Consider the following 22,354-nt stretch of genomic DNA (forward strand, 5'->3'; position numbering starts at 1 on the left):
TTATTAATAATATTAATATACTGTATAATCAGTCTTGTAGTCATAAAGGAATTAATCACTATGAAGAAAAAAAAAAAAAATCAATATAAAGTTTAAATAAATAAATACATTTTCGTCAAATAAAAAAATCTGTTTTTGATTGCATTTTTCAAAAATAATATAGTTTAGTTAAGAATTAAATCAATTTTCCGGGAGTGTTACGGATAGAAACCTCTTGTCACTTTTGGGATGTTTCTTATTTTCATGGATAAAAGTGCATGTTGTCTTCCTGCTTGGTCGACCATATATGGTGTTTCCCCTTAAGAAGCTGCCCTGCTGTCCCCAGGTGGGCTCCTTCTTCATGATCAACCTGTGCCTGGTGGTCATCGCCACCCAGTTCTCCGAGACCAAGCAGCGGGAGCACCAGCTGATGCAGGAGCAGCGGGCGCGTTGCTCCTCCTCCTCCACGCTGGCCAGCGAGCCCGGCGACTGCTACGAGGCGCTCTTCCAGCTCATCTGCCACGTGATCCGCAAGGCCCGCCGCCAGACCGTCACCCTCCTCAACGCCGTGCGCGGGAAACCCCGCGGGTTCGGGGGCGTGGGCAGAGGCCGGCGAGGCGACGGCAGGGAGCGCAACGCCAACGGGAGAGGAGGGCGGGAGCGACGAGACGCCTTCCGACCAGGTGGGTGACGTTCGCTGACCGATGGCGACGAGCCGCCGAGACGCCCCTCGTTATTTCAAGATGCGCGCGGGAGAACGTGCTAAAGTGCAAAAGGGTCTTGTGGGTCACGGGAAAACTGCTCGAGAAAACCAAAGTCAAGGACTCGATACCGCCAATTAATTTTTTTTTTAATAAAAAGCAGGCTTCGCTACACATCTTAAAACAGAGCCATGTCAGTCGGTAACTTTCAGTTTCGATTAGCGGACATGCTAACTTAGCATATGTTAAAATGTCATGTTAGCATGTAGCTCACAAAGCTAAAGTGGTGCCTGAAAACTTTTATTCAATGTTTTACGCACATTATTATTAATTTTAAAGCATATATATATATTATTATTATTATATGAAAATTATGATTAAAGATTATTATAAATGTGTATTATTATTATTATTATTATTGTATTATCATATTTATTTTATTATTATAATCATAGTAATTAAGATTATTATTTTTAGTATTCTTACTGTTATTTTGTAATAGTATGTCTATAAATTGATGCATAAATAATAAGTATCATTAAACATGTCATTATATAAATACATTTAAATGTTTATTAAAGTTATTAAAGACTAAGCTAAAGTGGTGCCTGAAAACCTTTATTCAATGTTTTATGCACATTATTATTAATTTTTAAAAAATCTATATTATTATTATATGAAAATTATGATTAAAGATTATAAATATGTATTATTATTATTATTGTATTATCATATTTATTGTATTATTATAATCATAGTAATTAAGATTATTATTTTTAGTATTCTTACTGTTATTTTGTAATAGTATGTCTATAAATTGATGCATAAATAATAAGTATAATTAAACATGTCATTATATAAATACATTTAAATGTTTATTACAGATTATTGTTATTTTTATTCATGATATTATTATTATTAAAAATAATAATAATAATAGTAACTGTAGTAGTATTACAATATGCTAGTCAATAAAGCAATCAATTAATAAATCGAAATAATTAAATGAATCAATATAATTAACATTGTACAAAATATTATTAATTTTGCTAAAATTATTATAACTATTATTGTTATTGTTGTTGTTGTTGTTGTTGTTTTTCCTTGTATTGTTAGTAAAATGAGTGTTATTTTGTAATTAGTCAGTCAATGATGCATACATAATAAATATAATTGAAAACATATATGAAATAAATAAATATATTTAAAATGTTTATTGAAGATTATTATTATTTTTGTGGTGTTACTAATATTATTATTATTTTTTTCAATTACATTTTAAAGCAATTAAATCAATGAATAGAAAAAGATGGTAAGAGTCATTAAATAATTGTGTATATTTTTCTTATTAAATATTAAATATTATTATTACTAATACTATTATGTAATGGGAGGAATATAACAGTTATTATAATGGTTATTTTTTAGTAATATTATTGTTATTTTGTAATAGTATGTCTATAAATTGATGCATATATAATAAGTATCATTAAACAGGTCATTATATAAATACATTTAAATGTTTATTACAGATTATTGTTATTTTTATTCATGTTATTTTATTATTATTATTAATAATAATAATAATAATAATAGTAACTGTAGTAGTATTACAATATGCTAGTCAATAAAGCAATCAATTACTAAATCGAAATAATTAAATAAATCTATATATTTTCATTTTACAAATTATTATTTTTGCTAATATAATTATAACTATTATTATTATTATCATAATTATTATTGTTGTTGTTGTTGTTTTTCTTTGTATTGTTAGTAAAATTACTGTCATTTTGTAATTAGTCAGTCTATGATGCATACATAATAAATATAATTGAAAACATAAATGAAATAAATAAATATATTTAAAATGTTTATTGAAGATTATTATTATTTTGGTGGTGTTATTAATATTATTTATTATTATTTTTTATTATAGTTTAAAGCAATTAAATCAATGAATAGAAAAAGATGGTAAGAGTCATTAAATATTTTTGTATATTTTTTCATTAAATAATAAATATTATTATTATTATGACTAATACTATTATGTAATGGGAGGAAAATAAAAGTTATTATAATGGTTATTTTTAGTAATATTACTGTTTTATTTTGTAATAGTATGTCTATAAATTGATGCATAAATAATAAGTATCATTAAACATGTAGTTATATAAATACATTTAAATGTTTATTACAGGTTATTGTTATTTTTTATTCGTGTTATTATTATTATTATTAATGAGGTGAGGTAGCGACTTGTCCAGGGTGTACCCCGCCTTCCGCCCGATTGTAGCTGACATAGGCGCCAGCGCCCCCCGCAACCCCAAATGGCAATAAGCGGTAGAAAATGGATGGATGGAATAATAATAATAACAATATTAGTAAGAGTAGTAGTATTACTATATGCCAGTCAATAAAGCAATCAATTAATAAATCGAAATAATTAAATAAATCAACATATAAAATGTTTACAAAATATTATTATTATTGCTAATATTATTATAACTAGTATTATTATTGTTGTTGTTGTTGTTTTGCCTTGTATTGTTACAAAAATTACTGTTATTTTGTAATTATTCAGTCTATGATGCTTACATAATAAATATAATTGAAAACATATATGAAATAAATAAATATATTTAAAATGTATATTGAAGATTATTATTATTTTGTTTTTATTACTTGCTATTGTAAAATAAAATAATAATAAAAAAGTGTGCCCACTCCACATCAAGGCTTTCTTATTTTATTTTTTAAATGTATGACACGTACTGTGATTATGATTTTTTTTTTTAAGTTCTAAAAAACTATAAATTAAATAATTTAAATACAACATAATTCTGTGAAAACATTTTAATATATATATATATATATATATATATATATATATATATATATATATGTGTGTGTGTGTATAATGAAGAGGCGTGTGATTTGGCTTCCAGGTCCCCCCTGCCCCCAGCGCCACAGAGCCCACCACGCCCCCTCAGGTGAGCCCACGTCGCTCACCCCCGCCTGCCCCCAATGCGACGGGGTGGAGGCGGAGGAGGGCGCGGGGGAGGAGGCGGACACGGGTCGGGTGTCCAGGAGGCTGTGGTCCCAGGTGAGGAGGAAGCTGTGGGCCATCGTGGAGAGCAAGTACTTCAACAGAGGCATCATGATCGCCATCCTGATCAACACCATCAGTATGGGCATCGAACATCACCAGCAGGTGCACACCATCCTCCTACTCCTCCTCCTCCTCCTCCATTCATTCATTCATTCTTTCATGCGTTCATCCCTTCATTCATTCATTCATCCATTTGTGTGTCCCTTCATTCATTCATTCATTCATTCATTCATTCGTTCATTTGTTTGTTCATCCCTTTATTCATTCATTCATCATTCATTTGTTTGTCCCTTCATTCATTCATTTATTCATATTTCATTTGTTTCTCCCTTCATTCATTCATTTGTTTGTTTGTCCCTTCATTCATTCGTTCATTCATTCATCATTCATTTGTTTGTCCCTTCATTCATTCATTCATTTGTTTGTTCATTAGTTTGTTTGTCCCTTCTTTCATTCATTTAATCATTATTTATTTGTTCATTTGTTAATTTATATACTATTTATTTCTTCATTTGTTAATTCATTCATTTATTCGTTTGTTCATCCCTTCATTCATTCATTCATCAATTAATTTGTTCACCCCTTCATTCATTCATTTGTTCATTGCTTCATTAATTTTGTTTACTCGTTTATTTGATCATTCATTCTTTTATTCGTCCAGTCATTCATTCATTCATTGATTTGTTCATCCCTGCATTCATTCATACAGTCTTTTGTTAGTTCATCCCTTCATTCATTCATTCATTCATTCATCATTCGTTTGTTTGTCCCTTCATTCATTCATTTATTCATTCATTCATTCATTCATCATTCATTTGTTTGTCCCTTCATTCATTCATTCATTCATTTATTCATTCGTTTGTTCATCCCTTCATTCATTCATTCATCATTCGTTTGTTTGTCCCTTCATTCATTCATTTTTTTCATCGCTTCATTGATTTTGTGTTTACTCGTTTATTTGATCATTCTTTTATTCGTCCAGTCATTCATTCATTCATTGGTTTGTTCATCCCTGCGTTCATTCATTTAGTCGCTTGTTAGTTCATCCCTTCATTAGTTTATTTGTCTGTTCATCCCTTCATTCAGTCATCCGTTCATTTGTTCTTCCGTTCATTCATTCAATAATTAATTTGTTCATTAATTTGTTCATCCCTTCATTCATTTTTGTGTTTACTCGTTTATTTGTTAATTCATTCTTTCATTCGTCCAGTCATGCATTCATTCATTTGTCCATCCTTTCATTAATTTGTGTGTTTACTCTTTTCTTTAATCATTCATTATTTCATTTCTCCAGTCATTCATTCCTTGGTTCACGTGTTCATTCATTTGTTCGTTTGTGTATTGTTTTTGTTCATTCGTTCGTTTACTCGTTCATTTGTCCATTCATTCTTTCATTTGACCAGTCATTCATTCATTCATTTCTTTGTTCATTTGTTTGTTCATTTTTGTGTTCTTTTGTTCAGTCAGTTTTGTTTATTTGTTCATTTTTGCATTCATTCTATCATTCAACCAGTCGTTAATTTATTCATCCCTTTGTTCATTAATTTATTCATTTGTGTATCATTTTCTTCATTCATTTGTTCACTCTTTCTTTCATTCGGCCAGTCATTGATTCATTCATTCATTTTTTTGTTCATTCATTTGTGTATTATTTTGGTCATTCATTTGTTTGTTTACTCGTTCATTTGTTCATTAATTCTTCCATTCGTAAACTCATTAAGTCATTGATTACTTTGTTAATTTTTGCATTCATTCTATTATTCAAATATGTATTGAATCATTCAATTATCCGTTCGTTATTTTGTTTATTCATGTATTCATTCATTCATTCATTTATAGATGTATTAATTTGTGCATTATATGTGCATCCATCCACGTGTTCATTCAGTTATTTGTTAATTATTCATTCATCATTTTATGAATTCAGCCGACAGGAAGTCATGTTTGATAAAGCTCACTCAGTTTAGTCCAGGGGTTACCAACCTTTTTGAAACCAAGAGCTACTTCTTGGGTACTGATTAATGGGAAGGGCTACCAGTTTGATACACACTTAAATAAATTGTCAGAAATAGCCAATTTGCTCAATTTACCTTTAATAAATAAATCTATATATATATATATATATATAAATGGGTATTTCTGTCTCATTCCATTTTTTTTTCCTTTTACGGAAGGTTTTTTGTAGAGAATAAATGATGAAAAAACAGTTAATTGAACGGTTTAAAAGAGGAAAAAACAGGAAAAAAAATTCAAATGTAATTTTTAAACATAGTTCATCTTCAATTTCGACTCTTTAGAATTCAAAATTCAACCGAAAAAAAGAAGAAGAAAAACTAGCCAATTTGAATCTTTTTGAAAAAAATGTAAAAAAGAATTTATGGAACATCATTAGTAATTTTTCCTGCTTAAGATTCATTTTAGAATTTTGATGACATGTTTTAAATAGGTTAAAATCGAATCTGCACTTTGTTAGAATATATAACAAATTGGACCAAGCTATATTTCTAACACACACAAATCATTATTTCTTCTGGATTTTCCAGAACAAAAATTTTAAAAGAAATTCAAAAGACTTAGAAATAAGATTTAAATTTGATTCTACAGATTTTCTAGATTTGCCAGAATATTTTTTTTGAATTTTAATCATAATAAGTTTGAAGAAAATATTTCACAAATATTCTTTGTCGAAAAAACAGAAGCTAAAATGAAGAATTAAATTAAAATGTATTTATTATTCTTTACCATTTAAAAAAAATTGTCAGGTAAGAAGAGGAAATAATTTAAAAGGTAAAAAGGTATATGTGTTTAAAAATCCTAAAATTCATTTCTAATGTTGTATTTTTCTCTAAAATTGTCTTTCTGAAAGTTATAAGAAGCAAAGTAAAACAATAAATACATTTATTTAAACAAGTGAAGACCAAGTCTTTAAAATATCTTCTTGGATTTTCAAATTCTATTTGAGTTTTGTCTCTCTTAGAAGTAAAAATGTCCAGCAAAGCGAGACCAGCTTGCTAGTAAATTAAAAAAAAAAATAAAAATAGAGGCAGTTCACTGGTAAGTGCTGCTATTTGAGCTATTTTTAGAACAGGCCAGCGGGCGACTCATCTGGTCCTTACGGGCGGGCACCGCGTTGGTGACCCCTGCTTTTAAAGACCAGAACCACCAGAGTCTTTAAAACTGATCCCAGGTCTGCCCTAATGAGACCTTCATGAACCTCCAGGGGCTGCAGTGTCATTTGGCAGAATATGCAACCAGCGTCACTTCTCAGCTCACCAACACAAACTGGAGGGTGTACATCATTAGCCTCTTATTAGTGCTGGCACAACACACACACACACACACACACACACACACACACACACACGTGTAAACACAACACAAACGCACTGTTTCATCGATTTGTCGCGGCTGCAGCGAAATGTCACAAACGTCATTGGTGGCATCGCAGAGGCGCTGTGTGGAATTCTGATGTTGTGCTACATTCATGGTGCTGCCAAATTTAGAACCGGGTGTGTGTGTGTGTGTGTGTGTGTGTGTGTGTGTGTGTGTGTGTGTGTGTGTGTGTGTGTGTGTGTGTGTGTGTGTGTGTGTGTGTGTGTGTGTGTGTGTGTGTGTGTGTGTGTGTCGGGTAAATGTCAGCAAACACACAACGTGAGACACAACAGTAACAACAACAACAAGTAATGTGATGTCTTCTTCTTGTCCGAGTGATGAGCACATTTTTCGTCAGCAAACTTTCACTGCCGTTTTTTTTTTCTCTCTTCTCTCTCTCTCTTTTTGTCAGCGAGAAAAAACTGTTGATTTTTAATGATTTCCAATTAAAGTCCTACTGAAAGCCACTACTAGCGACCACACAGTCTGATAGTTTATATATCAATGATGAAATATTAACATTACGGCCTTTTTAGTTTACTAAATTGCAATTTTAAATTTCCCGCGAATTATCCTGCTGAAAACGTCGGATTGTAGCGGACATTTTGATCCCAGCTATAAGTCGTCTGCTTCAATCGCTGGACATCCGTGTTGCTGAATCTTTTGCAATTTGTTCAATGAATAATGGAGACGTCAAAGAAGAAAGCTGCTGGCTGTAGCAACACAAACACAGTCGGTGTTTCCTTGTTTGTTGTGAAGCTTTAAGATGGAACAGAGCGGTCAAGCGAACATGGTTCCCTACCACATGTCAACCGGCAGGTTTCGGTGAGAAAATTGTGGTGATACGTCGGCGCTTACCGTAGACATGAGCGGAGCATGTGTCGTTCCTCCTGCAGCTGTCAAAGAGAAGCCTCTGTGGTTTCTCTCAGAGACGCTGGCGGTCACCACATCATGCTAACATGGCACTAACATGATGCTGACCTGATGCTAACATGATGCCAACCTGATGCTAACATGACGTCAACCTGATGCTAACCTCATGTTAACATCATGCTGACCTGATGCTAACATGATGCCAACCTGATTCTAACGTGACGCTGACCTGATGCTAACATGACACTAATATTATGCCAACCTAATGCTAACATCATGCTAACATGATGCTAACGTGATGCTGGTGGCCTGATGCTAACATGGCACCAACACGATGCTGACCTGATATGATACCAACATGATGCTAACATGACACCAACGTGACGCCAACATGATGCTAACATGATGCCAACCTGATACCAACATGATGCTATCCTCATGCTAACATGACATCAAGATGATGCTAATATCATGCTAACAAGGCACTAACATAATGCTGACCTGATGCTAACATGACACTAACATGATGCCAACCTGATGCTAACATGACGACATCCGGATGTTAACCTCATGTTAACATCATGCTGACCTGATGCTAACATGATGCCAACCTGATGCTAACATGACACTAATATGATGCCAACCTGCTGCTAACATGATGCTAAAGTCATGCTAACATGATGCTAGCATCATGCTGGTGGCCTGATGCTAACATGGTACTAACACGATGCTGACCTGATAAGATGCCAACCTGATGTTAACATGACACTAACATGACGCCAACATGATGCTAACCTCATGCCAACATCATGCTAACATGACGCCAACATGATGCTGACCTGATGCTAATATGGCGCTAACATGATGCCAACCTGATGCTAATATGATATCAAGATGATGCTAATATCATGCTAACATGGCACTAACATGATGCTGACCTGATGCTAACATGACTCCAACATGATGCTAACATGATGCCAACCTGATACCAACATGATGTTATCCTCATGCTAACATGACATCAAGATGATGCTAATATCATGCTAACATGGCACTAACATAATGCTGACCTGATGCTAACATGGCGCTAAATTGACGCTAACATGATGCCAACCTGATGCTAACATGACGTCAACCTGATGCTAACCTCATGTTAACATCATGCTGACCTGATGCTAACATGATGCCAACCTGATGCTAGCATGACACTAATATGATGCCAACCTGCTGCTAACATGATGCTAAAGTCATGCTAACATGATGCTAATGTCATGCTGGTGGCCTGATGCTAACATGGCACTAACACGATGCTGACCTGATATGATGCCAACCTGATGCTAACATGACACTAACATGACGCCAACATGATGCTAACCTCATGCCAACATCATGCTAACATGACGCCAACATGATGCTGACCTGATGCTAATATGGCGCTAACATGATGCCAACCTGATGCTAATATGATATCAAGATGATGCTAATATCATGCTAACATGGCACTAACATGATGCTGACCTGATGCTAACATGGCGCTAACATGACGCTAACATGATGCCAACCTGATGCTAACATGACGTCAACCTGATAACCTCTCGCTAACATCATGCTGACTTGATGCTAACATGATGCCAACCTGATGCCAACATGATGCTAACGTGACGCTGACCTGATGCTAACATGACACTAATATTCTGCCCACCTGATGCTAACATGATGCTAACGTGATGCTGGTGCCCTGATGCTAACATGGCACTAACACGATGCTGACCTGATATGATGCCAACATGATGCTAACATGACACCAACGTGACGCCAACACGATGCTAAACTCATGCTAACATGACTCCAACATGATGCTAACATGATGCCAACCTGATACCAACATGATGGTATCCTCATGCTAACATGACCTCAAGATGATGCTAATATCATGCTAACATGGCACTAACATAATGCTGACCTGATGCTAACATGGCGCTAACATAACGCTAACATGATGCCAACCTGATGCTAACATGACGTCAACCTGATGTTAACCTCATGCTAACATCATGCTGACCTGATGCTAACATGACATCAAGATGATGCTAATATCATGCTAACATGGCACTTACATGATGCTGACCTGATGCTAACATGACGCTAACATGATACCAACCTGATGTTAACATTACGTCAACATGATGCTAACCTCATGCTAACATCATGCTGACCTGATGCTAACATGACATCAATCTGATGCTAACCTCATGCTAACATCATGCCAACCTGATGCTAACATGACATCAAGATGATGCTCATATCATGCTAACACGGCACTAACATTATGCTGACCTGATGCTAACATGATGCTGACCTGATGCTAACATGGCGCTAACATGATGCCAACCTGATGCTAACATGACGTTAACCTGATGCTAACCCCATGCTAACATCATGCTAACATGATGCCAACCTGATGCTATCATGACACCAACATGATGCTAACGTGACGCTGACCTGATGCTAACATGACACTAAAATGATGCCAACCTGATGCTAACATCATTCTAACATGATGCTAACATGATGCTGGTGGCCTGATGTTAACATGGCACTAACATGATGCTGACCTGATATGATGCCAACTCGATGCTAACTTGACACCAACATGACGTCAAGATGATGTTAACCTCATGCTAACGTCATGCTAACATGACACCAACGTGACGCCAACACGATGCTAACCTCATGCTAACATGACTCCAACATGATGCTAACATGATGCCATCCTGATACCATCATGATGCTATCCTCATGCTAACGCCATGCTAACATGATGCCAAACTGATGCTAACATGACGTCAACCTGATGCTAACCTCATGGTAATATTATGCTGACCTGATGCTAAAATGATGCCAACCCGATGCTAACATGATGCTAACGTGACGCTGACCTGATGCTAACATGACACTAATATGATGCCAACATGATGCTAACCTGATGCTAACTCGATGCTGGTGGCCTAATGTTAACATGGCACTAACATGATGCTGATCTGATATGATGCCAACTCGATGCTAACATGACACCAACATGACGTCAAGATGATGTTAACCTCATGCTAACGTCATGCTAACATGACACCAACATGACGTCAAGATGATGTTAACCTCATGCTAACGTCATGCTAACATGACACCAACTTGACGCCAACATGATGCTAACATCATGCTAACATGACTCCAACATGATGCTAACATGATGCCATCCTGATACCAACATGATGCTATCCTCATGCTAACGTCATGCTAACATGACGCTAACATGATGCCAACCTTATGCTAACATGATGCTCACATGACGCCAACACGATGATAACCTCTTGCTAACCTCGTGCTAACTTCATGCTAACATGATGCCAACACGATGATAACCTCGTGCTAACTTCACGCTAACATGACGCCAACACACTCCATTTGGTACTTGAGCGCTCGCTTTGTTCCCTCTCAGCCCGAGGAGCTGACCAACGTCCTGGAGATCTGCAACATCGTCTTCACCAGCATGTTCTCCCTGGAGATGATCCTCAAGCTCACCGCCTTCGGTTCCTTCAGCTACCTGAGGAACCCTTACAACGTCTTCGACGGCGTCATCGTCATCATCAGGTACCTTTTTTTTAGTTTTGTTGTTGTTTTCTGCTACCTGCTCAGTTGCCACCAACAAATCTTGTCGCCTTGATCTCCTTCCGGTTTTTGTGGATGTTTCCTTCGCTGCCCGATAACATCCGCATCAAAGCCCTAAAAGGAGATCAAAGGCACGACGTTTTCCCGCTCTTTCCATGAAACACGCCGCGCTTCCATTGTTGGCGCCGTCTTTGATGGCCGCCTCCCCCCACCCGGGAACCAGGAAGGCTTTTATGTCCTCCGCTAAAAAAAAAATAAAATAAAAAATAAAAACTCTCCTTCGTTTGTCAGGGAATCGTTAACATTTTCTTTCTGGGCGCTAGCATACCAATGTTAGCATGTCGCTAAATGCTACAGACACCAAGCGTCTTGGATTAAAGTCTTTTATTCTGAAAAATGGACGACCATTTTTGTCCCAGGAGGGACGACCATTTTTGTCCCAGGAGTTTGCTGTTAGCCAGGATGCTAATGTAGCATGGTGCAAAAATGTAACGTTAGCATGTGGCGCACAGAGCTGTGTTAGTATTTTTCTTCAGTGACGATACTAACGTACCATGATATTAAACTGTAATGTTAGGATGTAGCTCACATAGCATTCGTAGTGTTGCTAATAATTTTCTTTTTTAAAAATACAAACATAGCATAATGGAAAAATTTAATGTTAGCATGTGGCATACGGAGCTGTGTTGTATTGCTTACGGATTTCTTCAGCAACGATACTAACATAGTATGATGTTAAAATGTAATGTTAGCATGTCGCTCACATAGCATTCGTAGTGTTGCTAATGTTTTTCTTTTTTAAAAATACAAACGTAGCATGATGGAAAAATGTAATGTTAGCATGTGGCGTACGTAGCTGTGTTGTATTGTTTACGGATTTCTTCAGCAACGATACTAACATAGTATCATGTTAAAATGTAATGTTAGCATGTAGCTCACATAGCTTAGGTAGTGTTGCTAATGTTTTTCTCAAGAAAGTAAGTTAACCTCGCATCATATTAAAATGTAACGTTAACATGTAGCTCAGATAACTCTACTGTAAATGTAATGTTAGCATGTAGCTCACATAGCTCTGTTACTCTTGCTAATGTTTTTTTTTCAGCAATTACGCCAACATGCACGATCAGCTCAGCATGATGTTAGCATGTGGCGCACATATCTGTGTCAGTGTTGCTAAGGTTTTTTTCAGTTACAATTCTATCGTAGCATGATGCTAAAATTTCATGTTAGCATGTAGCACACATAGCTGTGGTAGTATTGCCAATGGTTTTCTTCAGTGACGATACTAACCTAGCATGATGCTAAAAGGTCATGTTAGCATGTAGCGTACATAGCTTTGCTAGTGTTGCTAATGTTTTTCTTCAGAAAGTAAGTTAACCTAGAATGATATTAAAATGTAATTTTTGCATGTTGCTAACATTGCTCTGTTACTTTTGCAAATGTTTTTTTTTCAGCAATTATGCTAACGAGCATGATCTTAAAATGTAATTTTAGCATGTGGCGCACATATCTGTGTAAGTGTTGCTAAGGTTTTTTTCAGTGACAATTCTATCGCAGCATGATGCTAAAATTTCATGTCAGTATGTAGCACACATAGCTGTGTTACTATTGCCAAGGGTTTTCTTCAGTGACGATATTAACCTAGCATGATGCTAAAATGTCATGTTAGCATGTAGCGTACATGGCTATGTTTTTCTTCAAAAAGTAAGTTAACATAGAATGATATTAAAATGTAAAGTTAGCCTGTTGCTAACATAGCTCTGTTACTCTTGCAAATGTTTTTTTCAGCAACTATGCTAACGAGCATGATATTAAAATGCAATGTTTGCATGTAGCAGCTCACAAAGCGCTGCTAATGTTGCAAAAAAAATTTTTTAGCAAGTGTGCTAACAAACTATAGAAAAAAATGCAATTAATTACAAATTAAAATGTGATTATTTATCTCAATTAGAAGCTAACAGCGGACAAAGTGCAATTTTGCAATCGATCTCAGACAATTACGAGTTAACTACGAACAAAATGCAATTAATTACGCCAATTAGGACTTGGACTATGGTTCTTGGACCTTGGAACACCCGTGCAGTTTTTCAGGAACCTCCTTGTTGAACCGTCTGTTCCAGCGTCTGCGAGATCGCGGGTCAGTCCGACGGCGGCTTGTCGGTGCTGAGAACCTTCCGGCTGCTGCGTGTGCTCAAGCTGGTCAGGTTCATGCCGGCCCTGAGGAGACAGCTGGTGGTCCTGATGAAGACCATGGACAACGTGGCCACCTTCTGCATGCTGCTCATGCTCTTCATCTTCATCTTCAGGTAATCGCGTCTGTGAAAAGTTGGACCTGAATATAAACCGTGTAAGGTGCACTTATTACACATACAAGCAACTAATTACCACTTAACTACTAACAAAATGGGATTAATCGGGATTAATTGACAGTTAACTATGTATAAATACAATTAATCGAGAGTAATTGCCAGTTAACTACTGACAAAATGGGATTAATCGGAATTAATCACAAGTTAACTATGGATAAATGCAATTAATCGGGAGTAATTGCCAGTTAACTACCGACAAAATGGGATTATTCAGGATTAATCGCAAATTAACTATGATTAAATACAATTGATCGGGAGTAAATAACAGTTAACTACTGACAAAATAGGATCATTCAGGATTAATCTCGAGTAAACGATGGACAAATGCAATTAATCGGGAGTAATTACCAGTTAACTACTGAGGAAATGGTATTAATCAGGATTAATCACGAGTTGACTATGATAAATGTAATTAATTAAGAGTAATTATGAGTTAACTACTGACAAAATGGTAATATCACGATTAATCACAATTTAGCTATGGATACATAGCTAACTTGTGATTAATAACCAGTTAACTACTGAAAAATTGGGATTAATCGGGATTAATCACAAATTAACTATGGATAAATGCAATTAATCCGGAGTAATTACAAGTTAACTACTGACAAAATGGGATTAATCAGGATTAATTGTGAGTTAATGATGGACAAATGCAATCAATCAGGAGTAATTACCAGTTAACTACAGACAAAATGGGATCAATCAGGATTAATCTCGAGTAAACGATAGACAAATGCAATTAATCAGGAGTAATTAACAGTTAACTACTGACAAACTTGGATTCATCAGGAATAATCACGAGTTAACGATGACAAATGCAAATAATTGGGACTACTAATGAGTTAAATACTGACAAAATGGTATTATCAGGATTAATCACAAGTTAACTATGGACAAATACAATTAATTGGGAGTAATTACCAATTAACTACTGACAAAATGGGATCAATCAGGATTAATCTCGAGTAAACGGTAAACAAATGCAATTAATCGGGAGTAATTACCAGTTAACTACTCACAAAATGGGATTAATCAGGATTAATCACGAGTTAAGGATAGATAATTGCAATCAATCAGGAGTAATTACAAGTTAACTACCGACAAAATGGGATTATTCAGAATTAATCGCGAGTTAACTATGGATAAATGCAATTAATCGGGAGTACTTACTAGTTAACTACTGACAAAATGGGATTAATAAGGATTAATCGCGAGTTAAGTATGGATAATTGCAATTAATCAGGAGTATTTTGTGAATTGTGAATTATATTTATATAGCGCTTTTCTCTAGTGACTCAAAGCGCTTTACATAGTGAAACCCAATATCTAAGTTACATTTAAACCAATGTGGGTGGCACTGGGAGTAATTACAAGCTAACTACTGACAAAATGGGATTAATCAGAATTAATCGCGAGTTAACTATGGATAAATGCGATTAATCGGGAGTAATTACCAGTTAACTACTGACAAAATGGGATTAATCTGGATTAATCGCGAGTTAACGATGGATAAATGCAATTAATCTGGAGTAATTAACAGTTAACTACTGACAGAATGGGATTAATCAGGATTAATCACAAGTTAACTATCGGCAGATGCAATTAATCGAGAGTAATTTCGAGTCAACTACTGACAAAATGGGATTAATCAGGATTAATCTTGAGTAAACGATGGACAAATGCAATTAATCAGGGGTAATTACCAGTTAACTACTGAAAAAATGGCATTAATCACGATTGATCACAAGTTAACTATGGATACATGCAATTAATCGGAAGTAATTACCAGTTAATTACTGACAAAATGGGATGAATGAGGATTGATCACGAGTTAACGATGGATAAATGAAATTAATGGGAAGTAATTACCAGTTAAATACTGTCAAAATTTGATTAATCATGATTAATCACAAGTTAACTATGGATGAATGCCATTAATCGGGAGTAATTACCAGTTAACTACTGACAAAATGGTATTAATCAGGATTAATCAAAAGTTAACTATGGGCAGATGCAATTAATTGGGAGTAATTACGAGTCAACTACTGATAAAATGGGATTAATCAGGATTAATCGCAAGTTAATGATGGACAAATGCAATTAATCAGGACCAGTAATGAGTTAACTTCAGAAATAAATGTGATCAAGTTCGATATGTACAAGTTAGCCATGGAAGAAATGCAATTAATTGTGATTAATTACGAGTTAACTACAGAAAATTATCTATTAATTGCCAAAAATGACGAGTTAACTGTGGACTAAATGTAATTAATCGCAATAATTATGAGTTAACGATGTACAACATGCAATTAATTGTTAAAAAATGTGTTAATTACGAGCTGACTACTGATAAATGTGATTTATTACGACAATTACGAGCGACTTATGGACCAACTGCAATTAATCACAATTAATGAAGAGTAAAATAGAGACAAAATTAAATTGTGCTAAATGTGCTGACTCCTCGTTTTTTTTCCTCCTGCAGCATTTTGGGGATGCATATCTTTGGCTGCAAGTTCAGTCTGAAGACGGAGACGGGAGACACGGTCCCAGACCGGAAGAACTTTGACTCGCTGCTGTGGGCCATCGTCACCGTCTTCCAGGTACAAGCTGACAAAACATTAGGAACAGCGACTGATCACCGCAGCCGACACATAAGCAGCATTTTCCTTAGCAGCCATGATAAATAAGGGGTTTGTACAACTTTTTTTAATTTTAAAAAATATCTAAATATGTAATAATAATAATATAATATATGATTTATGTAGATATTTATATGTACATATTTTTTATTTTTTTATTTTAATAAAATAAAAAACACTATTTAAAAATGTTGAATTAAGAAAATTTTAATATTTGACACCAATTAGTGGAAAATACTCAAATTAGCATTGAACACATACACAGTATGCTAATGAAATATGTTATTTATCAATAAAATAAATTAGAAAATTCCCGCGGAAATTCATAAATAATGTGTTAAAAAAAATATATATATATGTATGCAAATATTAAACTTATAAAAAAAATACTAAATTAATTAAATTAATTTAAATAAAAAATAGTTTGTTTGGTAACTTCCTCCCAGTCAATCAGTGAAAAAGGTTAAAGAAAATAACATTGTATATTTTTCCAATGTTATTCATATAATTTGTCAATTAAATATATATATTTTTAAATTAAATAAATATTGATGCAGCCACCCCTCCCGCGAATCCCAAAAGGGACAAGCGGTAGAAATGGATGGATGGATAATGCAAATTTAGATGAAGTATGTAATTTATTACAAAATAATTTACCATATGTGGTAACTTGAATATACATATATGTGTATTATGTATATAAATATATACAGTAGATACATATATATATATATATATATAAACACATATATACATATATGTGTTTTATTTATTTTATATTTGATATTGTTATTATTATTATATTGATCAAGAAAGAAACAATAATAATTGTTTTATATATATATACATATATATATATATTTAGATTCATACTCATATATACATAAATATGTTTTATTTATGATATTTTATTGTTATTATTATTATATCGATCAAGAAAGAAACAATAATGATTGTTATATGTATATCTAGATATATATATATGTGTATATATATATATATATATATATATGTATAGATATTTTTATATATATATATATATAATTTTATAAATGATATTGTATTGTTACTATTATTATTTCTATTGATCAAGAAAGAATATATAATAATGTATGTATGTATGTATATGTATATATATATATATATATGTATGTGTATATATATATATATATATATATATATATACATACATATATATATATAATAAACAAAACATATATATGTGTGTATATATACATACATACATATACACATACATACACATATGTACTGTGTGTATATGTATGTATATATATATATATGTATATATATATATATTACTCCCCTGAAGAGCAGGGAAACTTGCAAAACAGGCTTGTAAGGATGAACGAATATATACTGCATATACACATTTTAGAATACAATATATACTGTATATACACATTTCTTCTTTATTATTATTATATAATTACTATAAACAAACAAATAATGTTTCAACATGTTTTGGGGGGGGAATATAAACATGTTGAGGCCAAACAGCGCCTGGTAAAACTCTTCCTGTCAGCACCAATTAGTTAGTCCGACATGTTTAAGAATATTCGGGCCTTGGCGGAGGTTTGCCCTGCCCTTACCGACACGGTGGTTACATGGTCAGATCCTGACCCAGGAGGACTGGAACGCCGTCCTGTACAACGGCATGGCGGCCACCTCGCCCCTGGCCGCCCTCTACTTCGTGGCCCTGATGACCTTCGGCAACTACGTCCTCTTCAACCTGCTGGTGGCCATCTTGGTGGAGGGCTTCCAGGCCGAGGTGAGGACAGACTCCAGTTTGAGCCCACGTCCGGTGAAGGAGTCTTGTAGGCCGCCACTGACCTCCTTTGTGTGTGCACCAGGGCGACGCCAACCACTCCTACTCGGACGAAGACCGCTCCTCTTCCAACTTTGACGAGAGCGAGAAGCACGATTCCATAAAACTGTCTGGTGAGATTGATATTCCTTTATTTTACATTGTGTACAAATGTGTCCGATACTGCTCCGATATCAGCGACGAATCACGTCAAATGTGCGATACAAGCAGTCCTTCAACATGATTTGTTTTGTCACCAGGACTACCCATTAGTTTTCACCTGTCCTCATGTCTCACACCTGTTTTCACTAATCACCTCAGTATTATTTAAGCCTGTCTGTTTCTGTTGTTCATTCTGGCAACATCACCCTCCATCACGTGCTACGCACCTTGTAATCCATGCCAATGATCCATGTCCCGTTCTCGATCCGTTCCAGGTAAGTTTTCTTGTTATTTATGCCACAGTGCAAGTTTTTGTTTTATGTTCATAATTTTTTCCTTAGTGCGAGTTTTGTTTTCACAGCCAAGCTTTTGTAGCGCCATTGTGCGCGCTTTTATAGTGTTAAAATAAAAGATGTCTTTACCTTCATGCCATCTTCGGTCCAAGTTCCCTTGCATCTCGGGAAAACAACCACCTCATAACTCTTGAATTATTGGGAGCACCAACAAGCAATGATCTCGTGGCCAACATACATATCTTAAAATCACATTTTCTATGTCAACATGCTAAGGTTAGCATGCTAATGTTAGCTGCTAATGTTTGCATGCTAACGGTTTGTGTTAGCATTTGTTTTAATCATCCAAACCTAAAATGTGAGGATTCTGATACTTTTCTTTGTCTCGCAAGTATGCTAAATGTTCCCGTTATGACATGATAATGTTAGCGTGCTAACATTTTATGCTAGGATTTTTTTTAATAATTGATAAAAACAAGTATCAAATAATCAAAGTTGCGTAGTACTTACACATAAAATTCTCGAAGGCAGGAGGGTATTAGAAAGTATCCAGTAAGAAACGTGTCCGCATCATTCAACATATTGCGTAATGAGCTTAACTCTTGAATTATTGCGAGCACCAAGAAGCAATTATCTCTTGGCCAACACACTTATCTTAAAATCACGTTAAAGTTTTCTATGTCATTATGCTAACGTTAGCATGCTAACGGTTCGTGTTAGCATTTTAATTCGTTTTAATCATGTAAACCTAAAATGTGAGGATTCTGATACTTTTCTTCGTCTTGCAAGTATGCTAACTGTTCCCGTTATGACATGCTAACGTTAGCGTGCTAACAGTTTATGCTAGGATTTTTTTTTTAAATTGATAAAAACCAGTATCAAATAATCAAAGTTGCGTATTACTTACACGTACAAAGTCTCCAAAGCAGGGTCGTAATAGAGAGTATCTAGTAAGAAACGTGTCCGCATCCTTCAACATATTGCGTAGTGAGCTTAACTTTTGAATTATTGCGAGCACCAAAAAGCAATTATCTCTTGGCCTACACACATATCTTAAAATCACATTAAGGTTTTGTATGTCAACATGCTAACGTTAGCATGCTAACGGTTCGTGTTAGCATTTTAACTCGTTTTAATTTTCTAAACCTAAAATGTGAGGATTCTGATACTTTTCTTCGTCTTGCAAGTATGCTAACTGTTCCTGTTATGACATTCTACTGTTAGCTTTGCTAACAGTTTATGCTAGGACTTAAAAAAAAGGAACAACTTTAGCATGCTAACATTAGCATGCTAACGGTTCGTGTTAGCATTTTAACTTGTTTTATTCATCTAAACCTAAAATGTGAGGATTTTGATACTTTTCTCCGTCTTGCAAGAATGCTAACTGTTCCCGTTTTATGACATGCTAACATTAGTGTGCTAACAGTTTATGCTAGGATTTAAAACAAATTAACATTTGTTGATAAAAACAAGTGTCAGATAATCAAAGTTGCGTATCACTTCCATATACAAAGTCTCCAGGGCAGGATCATATTAGAAAGTATCCAGTAACAAATGTGTCCGCATCATTCAACATATTCCGTTGTGAGCTTAACTCTTGAATTACTGCAAACACCAAAAAGCAATTATCCCGTGGACAACACATATATCTTAATATCACGCTTAAGTTTTCTATGTCATCATGCTAACGGTTCGTGTTAGCATTTTAACTCGTTTTAATCATCTAAACCTAAAATGTGAGGATTCTGATACTTTTCTTCGTCTTGCAAGTATGCTAACTGTTCTCGTTATGATATGCTAATGTTAGCGTGTTGCCAGTTTATGCTAGGATTTTAACTTTTTTTTTAAACATTGGTCGATAATAACAAGTATCAAATAATCAAGGTTGCGTATTACTTGCACGTACAAAGTCTCCAAGGCAGGAGCGTATTAAATACTATCCAGTAACAAACGTGTCCGCATCATTCAACATATTCCGTTGTGAGCTTAACTCTAGAATTATCTCGTGGCTAACACGCGTATCTTAAAATTAGGCTATTATTTTTCTATTTCATCATGCTAATGTTAGCATGCTATCATTTAAAGTTAGCATTCAAGCTCATCTAAATCATTTGAACCCGAAATGTGTGGCTTTTAATACTTTTCTCCATCTTGCAAGTATGCTAAGTATGTTACGACATGCTAATGTAAGCATGCTAACAGTTTACGCTAGGATTTAAATTATTTAAAGCCATATTTTTATTTATTTCAATTTGCATTTTTATCTATTTTTACCTTTTTAAAATGTATTTTATTGACAAACTGTATGAATAACATTGGACGCATGGCCAATGTTATTATTAGCCTTCTTCACTGATTGGCTGGGAGGAGTCACATGATTCAAATACCTTTAACTGAGAGCTTAAGTGTCTATGTGGATTTATTTTTCAAAATTTTTTACTGTATTTTCTGTATTTTTATTTATTTTACTTGTCTAGAATGAAGAACAATTTATTACAGTATATGTCTTAAATTGTATTTTTAACCTTCTTCACTGATTGGTCGAGAGGAGTCACATGGTTGACTTACTAGTATGTAGATTTAGCAAACAAAAGGTAAAAAAAATTTTTTGGTTTTTAATTTATTTATCTTTTTTTTTTTCAATTTAACTCTTAGTGAGAATTCAAGTGGTAATTTGGACTTTAAATAATACATTTAGTAAGATTCGTTTATTTATTTTTTTCATATTTTTTTCCATTTTCATAAAATAAAAATGTGCAAAAATATATACATATAAATACATGTTTAAATATATATACATATATATATATATATATATATATATATATATTTTTTTTTTTTAGTTAATAAGTCATTTATAAAAGACAAACATGGTAGGCTACTAGGAGCTAGCAGCTACACCACAGCTAAGCACAAAATAACACACAAGCTAGAAAATATTTAATAATAATTTTCTCAATATTTGGGGTGTAAAAAAGCACATTTGTCAATATAAACAAGTATTAAATAATAACAATTCCATATTAATTACCTATATATTGTATCTGAGGCTGAAAATGTCCAGTAACAAAGGTGTCCGCATTTTTCAACTTATTATGTCCGGGGACTAGATGTTCCTCCACAGTTGGACTTTAACATGATTATTAACAGGACTTGGCAGAGTATGTCATCCCCTTCACTTTTGTTTTGTTTTACTGGCTTCTTCCAGACCCCAGGATCTGTAGCTTGACGCCCAACGGTCACCTGGAGCTGGGCTCCCGGGGGTCACATTCTTCAGAGAGGCGGAGCTTCACCGGCGAGTCCCGGAAGAGCAGCGTGATGAGCAAAGGTAGCCTGGAGAGACGCTCCCTCTCTCTG

General features: G+C 34.6%; 1 protein-coding gene across 1 annotated transcript in view; it reads left to right on the top strand.

Moving 5' to 3' along the window:
- Positions 1–22,354, top strand: part of LOC133561329 (voltage-dependent T-type calcium channel subunit alpha-1I-like) — a 289,397-nt gene that overhangs the window by 129,488 nt on the left and 137,555 nt on the right. Inside the window, exons 9-16 of the mRNA XM_061914691.1 lie at positions 326–662; positions 3,629–3,894; positions 11,534–11,685; positions 13,824–14,009; positions 16,561–16,678; positions 18,351–18,506; positions 18,589–18,676; positions 22,206–22,354. Of these exons, the coding sequence (XP_061770675.1) occupies positions 326–662; positions 3,629–3,894; positions 11,534–11,685; positions 13,824–14,009; positions 16,561–16,678; positions 18,351–18,506; positions 18,589–18,676; positions 22,206–22,354 (1,452 nt within the window). The remainder of the gene's footprint in view (positions 1–325; positions 663–3,628; positions 3,895–11,533; positions 11,686–13,823; positions 14,010–16,560; positions 16,679–18,350; positions 18,507–18,588; positions 18,677–22,205) is intronic.

This window comes from Nerophis ophidion, linkage group LG01 (assembly GCF_033978795.1).
Source record: "Nerophis ophidion isolate RoL-2023_Sa linkage group LG01, RoL_Noph_v1.0, whole genome shotgun sequence".
NCBI classification, from domain to species: Eukaryota; Metazoa; Chordata; class Actinopteri; order Syngnathiformes; family Syngnathidae; genus Nerophis; species Nerophis ophidion.